General features: G+C 40.1%; 1 protein-coding gene across 1 annotated transcript; it reads right to left on the reverse strand.

The window, feature by feature from the left end:
- Positions 1-2,076: 2,076 nt before the first annotated feature.
- Positions 2,077-9,057, reverse strand: cnot7 (CCR4-NOT transcription complex, subunit 7). The gene is made up of 7 exons (XM_007554750.2): positions 8,876-9,057; positions 8,193-8,316; positions 7,309-7,502; positions 6,094-6,255; positions 5,804-5,948; positions 4,990-5,100; positions 2,077-3,761 (listed from the first exon to the last, which is right to left on the reverse strand). Exons 2-7 carry the CDS (start codon positions 8,307-8,309, stop codon positions 3,630-3,632), a joined length of 861 nt encoding a protein of 286 aa, XP_007554812.1. The 5' UTR covers positions 8,310-8,316; positions 8,876-9,057; the 3' UTR covers positions 2,077-3,629.
- Positions 9,058-9,316: the final 259 nt, after the last annotated feature.

Consider the following 9,316-nt stretch of genomic DNA (forward strand, 5'->3'; position numbering starts at 1 on the left):
CAATATATATTTTTTTTTTTTAAGAAAAAGGGCTCTTCTGACTCTGAGTAGCCTGAGTGAGGATGTCACTGAAACATCTGCTGGAGCTCAAAGCCTGGAGTTCATGTCTCACTGCTGCCCAGACGCTTCCCGACTGTTTCCTCTCCTGGACGGAGTTTCTGCAACCGGCGACGACCGACCGCCGTGGAAAAGCAGAGACTGTTCAGTGATTGGCTGAATTATTGGAAGAAAAAAAAAGTCCTGTACAGTCACTTTAGGCTGGGAATGACTATGTTATTAAACTGTAACTCAATAGTACTTTCAAGAATGTACACTTTGAAAAGCTTCGTTGTGACATATATTTTTCTATCTTTCTGTCTGTGAGACGACGTGGATGTTGTGAGGCAGGTGATGTAACAACTGAGATGCCTTATGGGAATAAAATGAGCTCATCCTCTGTGTCGGCGTGTTTGAAGATTTCAAGATTTTTTTAATCAGAAATGAGGGTCTACTGAAAATTATGCACTCAGTTCTTGGTCTGGGCTCCTTTTACATCAGTGCAACAATTAGCGACTACAGTTTTAATCCATTGAGCCCATCTTGACCTGTCCTGTGAGGAAATACCTAAAACACCCTGCAGAAATATTAAATATTACCAAGTAGTTTTGGTTTCTAGAGCAAACAACGGTAACGCTTTTTTTTTTTGACACCGTCATAAACAACACCTGCTATGAACATGAAGGAGTCTTCATGGATGTTTATACCTGATGTCATTGTCAGTCTGCAAATAATTACACTTTTAATGCAATGTTGCTTTAAAAGTCAATTAAAAGTGCCAATTTTGCATTAAAGTCTCATTATTTACAAAATCGTGCAAAGTTGGCACTTTTAATAGACTTTTAAACTTTTTTTTGCATTATGTCATTATTTTCCAAATGAAACTTCATGACATCAGTCATAAACATTCATGAAGACTCCTTCATGTTCATAGCAGGTGTTATGTTCATGACAGTGTTAGGAACAAATAAGTGTTACCCAAACACCTTACCACACTTGAAATAAGACAAAAATAACAAGCAACTTTTCAGCAACATGGATTTTTTTAAGTCAACAATTCCTTAATATTGATTGAAAAGTACTAATTATAAGTCGATTAGGTGATTTGGACTCTGTAGTTGTATCACCATATTTTGTGATGAGTATTTATTGCTTCTTTTTTAGGTGACTGTACAGCTGTGACTGAACCCACAAACGGTAACAAAACATTCCAGTTTGTAATGTGATTCTTTACACATGAAGAAGTCTGATATGTATCACTAAGTGCATTTATACAATGTGTTGATGTTTACTGATGCTCACTGAACAAATGGTGGAGAAAACAGTAAAAATGATTCAGACCACACAGACAGCATTTGGGTTTCTCAAACATTACTTGGAATTGATCATAAAAAGGATGAATCACACTTCATAAGAAACTGTGAATGGATGATAAAGAAAAGTAACGTCTCATTTTTATTGGTCAATTTCCAGCAAATTTTTTTACTATTTTTGTCCATTTCAAGTTATTTCAGGGCCCCTTGGAGGCTTTTCTGTCATTAATAGAGACGTAACAACAATTTGATCCATATAATAATAATAACCTTTATTATTATTATAGAAACCATGCAATAAGTTACATGGACTACAACTAAATTGGGTGATAAATGTAGTTTAGCCCTCCTGGTTTTAATTCTTTATTTTGAAGTTCTGTTAAGCACATTATTCTGTTATAAAATGGTTTTATGAATGACTGATGTCTGTGGTTTGGCTTTACATCCTTTTCTTTCAAACTTTTTTCCTTTCACTCAATTTTCCATTAATATGCCTAAATACAGAACTGTCACTTTCACTACTTATTAGACTTTCAGTGTATCCATAAGTGGGGTAAGACTCCATCGAGGGTTTAGCATAAAAGTCTATTTTTAATCAGATCAATTCTAATTTTCTGAATCTAAATTTTGGTTTTAATTATTAAACAAAAAAAATAATAATCCAGAAACAACCCCTTGAAATACTTACTTAGTTATATTCATCTCTTCAAATTCAATTACTACAATGAACTTTCCAGCGGTTTATTTAGATGACCAAAAGATTTCACTGCCGAGAACAGTTTTTTTTTTTTCTTTTTCCAGTAGAAAAATTTCAAGCCTTTATTTACAAAAAAACATCTAAAAACATTCCTCTCTTTATGTTGCATATTGTTTTTTTTCTTTCTTCTTTACAGTGTGAGAGATGAGCTGCAGAAAAAGGAAAGGAAGCGCATGTCACGTTCGGAGGCAGAGGTCAATAAGAAGCTGCTAACCTACGACCTTAACACGCCTAGAAGCGGGATGTGGGAACCGATCAACAAGTCCGCTTCGAGTCCGACGTTTTGAAACGCATGCGGTCCGCTCTGCGCCCGAAACCGGACGACGCTACAGGAAGGAGGCATTCCACAACTCAAGTGGTGTTAACTACGAAGAAAAGGGCTTGTTTTTTTTTCTCCCCTCCTTTTTATTCCGTTAAAACAATAAAAGAAAAACGAACTCTGAGCAGAGTAGTTCAGGTTGACGTCAGCATGTCCTACTGGGTTTGTTTAATGGGAAAAGCTGCTTGTGTCACTGGTTGATTATACAGAGCTCATGCATCTGACTATGTGTGCGTCTGTCAGCGAGAGCGTTTACACACACAGACACGCACACACACACGCACGCACACACACACACACATAAATGACACGCATTCCTCCTGGTGAAAAGCATCTGGATACATGCTATTCGTACGACAAGGAAAAAAACAAAACAACAACAAAAAAGACAGAAATGATTGAATGAGGAGACGCTTCTCACAGTGAAATCAGAGCTTATTCAGGTCGGTACAAACATTCTCGTCACGTGAACAAATCAAGAACAAAAGATTCAAGTGTCGGCGAACACACACTCGGTGAGGACTTCCGTCTCGATCCGTCCGGATTTTATTTTTTGTCGTTTAGTGTTGAAAAGGGTCACTAGTCAGCGTAACCGGCACAATAAATTAAAAGGTTTAAAAGAGAAGAATGCAGCTAGTGTTAAGGCCGAGCGTGGCGAGAGCTGCTTTCGCGGCGGTGGGAGAGTTGACATGTTCGCGATGTAAAAAAAAACACAAAAAAAAAACAGGAACACGGAAGGCAACGGAGAGGAGACGGAGACGCACCGCAAACGTGTTCAGCGTTCCGTATAAAATAAGGGTTAGAGCTGCTTCTTCTTCTTTTGTTTTTTTCTTGCTTTTTTTTTCTTTTGTAAAGTGCAAAAAACATGTCTGCAGAACACTTGAGGGAAAACTAAAATCCCATCTTTTCAGGCATGTTCAAACCGAACCGAACCGAGCCGAGCGTCATCTTGGCGCCGCCTCGCAAGGGATAAAAGGCTAAACTCGCGAGCATGCGGCTCGCGGTGCGGACGAGGCTTCTTTTCCGCTCGTCTGAGACGGGCGCGGCCGATGGGGAAGAAGAAGACGACAAAACAAACAAAAAAAAAGACAGCTAAATAACGCGAATGTACGTCGGTGTTTTTGTTCCTCCGTTATCGTGGTGGAACCGGTTCGCCGCCTCGGAGCCGGGCCGGACTTTGGGACGGTGGGAGACTCCGGCGATGTCACGACTGCTGCTTGTTGGCCTCCTCTTCGTAGGCGTTTCCCGTTCCGTTCTGCACGTAGGCGGAGCCCGAGCCCAGACCGTACAGGTGGCCGCAGTACTTCGCATCGTCGATGTGATCCTCGAAGAACATCTGGAGGGAAGAAGGGCGGACAGCGATACAGATGTGTGATTACGTCATAGACTGGGAAAAAATAAAAACAGTTTGATGGTCACGAAAAAAATTATCAGCAGAAACAACTGGGACTAGCTACCAATTAGCGTATCGGATCTTTAATCAATTAATCGGATAAAAGAATGTGCACGTTCTGCAGATTTTTACTTAAATCTTTTATGTAGAATATAAAAAAACCCACAAATGTAATTATAATTTTTTTTTTGCCTATAATACAATAACTTGGCATTCCTTTGGTGCTTCATCATTTGTAGCATCTGCAGCTAAAAAATTGCTTCCAACGTGAAATGCTCGGCCGGTTCTGCTTCTATTCTCCAATTAACGATTAATCGATTACGAAACTGATCACAATTAATCGGATTAACTGTTTCGATACTAATTATGGTCATAATCTTTTATTGATTTAAGTGGGTAAATGTGGTAAACAAGTCGTTAACAATACTGGGATTGGAGGACACCGGTGGTGTTGGGATTCAAGTTAAGAAAATGAAACATTTTATTACCTGAAATGAATAGTATTTCTTTGGTGAACACTTGATTATTTGTAGATTAATTGAAAAATACTTGCATTAGCCTATTAATAATTTCATAGCAAACGTAGCTTAATAAGATATTTTATGTAATTTCTTATTAAATTTGAGTCAAGTGAAGCTAAAACTCGGCGTGTCTAGAAACACCAGGAGTTCTGGTTAAAATGAATCTACAAATTGTTTTGTTTCTAAATGCAAACGTTTATACTTTTGTACAGTTTTGGGTATGTTTGAGTACGTCGTTCTCACAAATGGCCTTTTAAAAAAAATCTACTCAAAAAAAAAGTTTTTTAAATCCAGGTTAACCATTAATCAATCTCTAAATTAGTTGACAATTATTTCAATAATCAGATTAATCATTTCAGCAACTTATTTTTCATAAGTGTGTTATTTCGTGCGTCTTTGTGGTTTGGCGACAATTGTAACACACCAACACGACATCTCGACTTTGACTAGGCCATTTTGATAATGCTTTCATCTACATTTTTACGCTGTAGCTCCGGCCGTACGTTCTAAGAGAAACTGTAAGGTTTAGGGTTGAAATAGGCCAAATTGTGACAAAATACCCAGCAGAATCAATATTCTCCCCTGACATTGGAAGCTGAGAGCCAAAGGAAGCGGAGCTCTGCGTCAGGCTGCTGACTTGGGGCTCCTACCTCTCTCATTTTGAAGAACGCCATGCCGGTGAGTAGAGAGTCCGAGCCGGCCTGGTGCTGCGGTCCGATTCTCTCCAGCTCCAGCTGCTCAGCTACTTCCTGCAGCCCGCCCTGAACACAAAGCGCCATCAGTCACGCTCAGCAAGTCCACATAATGGAGGACAGCACCGCTAACAAGCCACAGGCAGCATGTCTCCAGATAATACGGTCGTGTTTCGGAGAATAACACCGCAGGATGATAGGAACTAAGACAGAGGAAAAAATGGGATTATTTTTTACTGAACTCTAATCTTTTGATGGAAAGAAACTCTGCAAGATTAAAAATACAAGACATTAGTAAAAACTATAAGTTTAAGTTGACAGAAGAATTTGTAAAAAAAAAAACAAAAAAAACAAGCTGAGCCCAAACAGGAAGTAAAATACATCTAATTTAGAAATCTGAAGTGCATTTAACTTTTTGTTTCTTAAACACCTCGAAACAGAAAAGTCGTCACAAATGAGAGCAGCTTGGAGCAATCAAAGCCCCTGTCGGGCATTTAGGAAGAACGAGCTCTGAATTCCTGCTGGACGTGTTTGATTGTTTCCATCAATCATTTATCGGACTGTTGCCGCACGGCGCCATTTAACACCATTCGGGTCTCCGTCCTGCCATGATCACTCTGCTCCAGCTGCAGCGTTGATGGCAGAACTGAGACCATCAGGCAGAAACGTTAACGGTTTCTAATATCAGATATCAACCCTTACAGTTACTTCAGGAATCAGAGTTTCCCAGCATAAACTAAACCCAGGGATCCTCTGCCATTTCTCAGACTACCTTCAGGTTCTTGCAGCTCTTCATGAGGTACTTGACATCATAAATGACCGGGAAGTACAAGCGGAGAATCTCGAAGAAGTCCACCTCCTCCTCAGGCAGGTTGGCGTTAGACAGGATCTTGATCAGGTATCCAAAGTCATAGCCACTGCAAAAACACAAACAAGGAAACGGGCGGGAATGTTGGGACAAACGTTTTGAACAGAAAAAGGTGCCGGCGCCAGCATTCGTTTGCCACGTCGAAATCTTGACTGCGACGGTTTGAGGCAAATTCAGGAACACGAGCAGCGTACCTGTGAAAAGACAGCCACTTGACGCCGTCGCACAGCACCACTCCGGACGTCATCAGCAGCTCTGCGAAGTACAGCGTCTCGATGCCTTCCTCCTCGTGCTTCTTGAACTGAATCCCTGAAGTGGTCAGAAGCTCAATGGAGTCCTGTGCATACATATCTTCTCTAATGAAGAGAGAAACAGAACCGCAGAGTTCTGATCTGAACTACTCAGCTCGGCTAGCGCGCGCTCACGCACACGCACACACACACACACACACACACACACCAGTCAGTGTCTGTCAGGAACAGTAATGTAAAGTTTGTATGGGTAAAATTGCAGCAACTGAAACCTCAAAACGGTGACACCCAGTTGGATTGTGGGATTTCTGTCCTTGTTGCTAATTTCACCCTGACAGCTGGCCATTCTTCATATTCTGTGCTTAAATATTATAATTATGATTACTGGTGGGATGTGATTAAAGTTTTTAATAGAGTTAATTTCACAATCTGTAATCAATTAATCATCTTTTAATCGAAAACCATATATTGACAAAATGAGCAACATTTTCAATTCAAAAAACCTTTTTTTTTCCTGTTAAATTATTGAATAAAAAGACTTTAACAACAAAGACATTTATTGTTTTTAAACTGTTATTTAGGTTATTCCACCATCAGATTAGTGCAAAAATGCCATTCAGCTTCCACGTGTTTCAACGTCTTTGAGGAAATCCTTCTTTAGAAATGTGAGCTGTGAACGCTGACATTAGCGTTTAGCTTCGAGATGCTATTTCAGGCTTGAAAAGCTTTGCTAGCAGGCTAACTCTTTTTAGCGCTATTTGGAAACAACAGTTGTATTCTCAAGCATCCCCTTAAATCGTCTTTTGAAACAAAGTGAGCCAAGTGAAGTCACTTTGTCGTCCGTTGCTGTTCGGGGATGTTGCTCGTGCATCAGATTTACCGGCGTACCAGAACCATGTGAATGCAAAGGTTCAACCGGGAACTTTGGAGTATAAAAAGTTTTTTTAATCAATTGTGCTAAAAAATGTTAACACATTAAAATCTATGTAATGAATTAATCAAAATTGTTGCATTAAAGTCCCGGCTTTAATTGTGATTAATAAATATATATAAAGTCTAGCTCGTATGCTCTAGTACAAGTTGTATTTCTTAAAATTTTTTGCAAGCTCTGCAAATTTACCCAGGCAACATAAGAAACTGACAGGACTGCGATCTTACGTGAGGTTGAACTTAAAGTTGAACTGCCACGTTGACGTTCCTGGAGGATATTCTCCCTGCTCGTTCATGAACGTGAGACCCAGCTGTATTATCTTCAGCAGATCCACGTTGCAGCGCAGCAACTGGTACTGGTAGTCAGCGTTGCTCCTGAACTCCCCAATCGGTCTGGCGACAACGCCCGGAAACTCCGTGTCCTGCAAGAGAGTGAGCCGCTGTTACCCAGAAAGGGGGCTGACGGCATCTGGGAGACCGGCGCCCGCCAGTAGGAAAGAAACAACGACCAGTTTGTTGCTGGTGAGTCAATAAATTACAATACGATCAAAAAGTTTAGTTTAGTATTTGATTATCAAAACGTGAAACTAAATATTTAATACACAGTAAAATATTGTGTTTATTTCAGTTAAGTTAGATAAATTCATTTCTTAGAAAATTTAAATATACATGCAACAGAGTCATACGTTTCTTGGTGAGTAACCACATTTTTGAGTGTCTCACATTTTTTCCTTCCACTGAACATTCTATTAATAGTTAATTTGTCCTTTATACATTATTATTTTTGTAATCAGAATCATATAACATTCTAATTTCAAGACAAAGTTAATTTTGGGACATTATTAATCAAAACTGACACAAACATATACTAGAAATGTATCAGATTGTGCGCTTGGTGAATTTAACTTAGCTAGTGATTGAGTGATATGATGACAAATATTACCACTGCCAACACCAATGAGGAAATCGGGTGTTGATAACAGCTCCATTTAGCCTGTATTAATACTTTTTGCATATTTCCACACACATTTTGACGTGACAATGCTAATATTCAATGACTTTGCATACAGTAATCCTGACACAAATTGCCAAATTGAATAATCCCAACTTACCATTGCGATATAGTTGTATTTCCGGATGACCTGTCGGATCCTCTTCAGCTCCTCCTCCAGGTTGTTGGACCAAACCTCACATATTCTTTGGCTGTGATCCACAGTGGCTGCGGGCATAGTGCCACTTCACGAACAACACAGAGAACACAGGCCAGTGATTCAGGGAACTGCTGTTTTGTGGACAACATGTCATGTCAGGATGAAATTTAGATAACCAAAACTCTCCATTAATAAGACTTTTTGGTTTGCAGCAGGAGACCATTTATAACCAGTCCAGTGACTTTTCAACAAGTCACATAAACGCCAGGAAATCTTAGATTTCAAAGCAACAGCGGCAGTAATTGTTTCACAGCACATTCCAGCAGTGTTAGCATGGCAGGAGCGCAGTGGGAGAGCGGCTTGTCAAACGGGACGTGTTCAAACATTAGCTCGGCTCCACAGCTGCTCTCTGACTAGCTAGGTTACCAGTTAGCAGGTTATCCACGCAGAACTGCTGAACACCAGTGGGGAGAGTGGACTGAACGCTGTTTATGCTTTTATTAGCCTCCCCAGCTAAACAGCTAGCTTCACAATTTAACAGGAGTGTATGCAAAACATGAAACAAACGAGTTGAAGTCGCAGCGCAGGCACACACCAGGCTCCACTTTGATACAGCAAAGGTGGACGTTGCTTCGGTAACTTACCGTTCCCCTAACCGGGCAGGTGTGTGTTAAAGCGTGTGCTATCTGAAAAATGTTAATGTGTTCTGTGTTATTGTGTCGGGGCTTTTCCGCTAACTTTGAGATACTTAATATTCTGTATCGTTTTGATGTCAACCTACGGCTGCCATCATAGCTGAGCCTCCACAACGTCATCACGTAAAATCGAAACAGGCGTGTAAAGTAGGCGACGTTTTACGTTCTCTCTCCACCCTCCTAGTGCCCGACTCCAGCAAGCGGCGATGGGCCGTCCGACTCTTTTCTAGGATTCGGATCATTTAGATTAAATTGGCCGGTTCTTTCATTTCTCAAACGAATCTTCACTTGATACCTCTTTCAGGTAGTAAAGTTTGATCAACTTTTAATCTTTATTGATCATACAAGTATATGGGAAGTAACAGTACGTGTTAAAATTGACAACATATT

This window comes from Poecilia formosa, unplaced genomic scaffold (assembly GCF_000485575.1).
Source record: "Poecilia formosa unplaced genomic scaffold, Poecilia_formosa-5.1.2 Scaffold66, whole genome shotgun sequence".
Classification (NCBI taxonomy): domain Eukaryota; kingdom Metazoa; phylum Chordata; class Actinopteri; order Cyprinodontiformes; family Poeciliidae; genus Poecilia; species Poecilia formosa.

What these genes read in the sequence shown, in the direction of transcription:
- cnot7 (XM_007554750.2), bottom strand. Translation starts at nt 8,309, where the DNA reads ATGCCCGCAGCCACTGTGGATCACAGCCAAAGAATATGTGAGGTTTGG. An exon ending in AACTTTAAGTTCAACCTCAC is followed by an intron (nt 6,256 to 7,308) that starts GTAAGATCGCAG and finishes TCTCTTCATTAG; the next exon opens with AGAAGATATGTATGCACAGG. An exon ending in AAGTGGCTGTCTTTTCACAG is followed by an intron (nt 5,949 to 6,093) that starts GTACGCTGCTCG and finishes GTGTTTTTGCAG; the next exon opens with TGGCTATGACTTTGGATACC.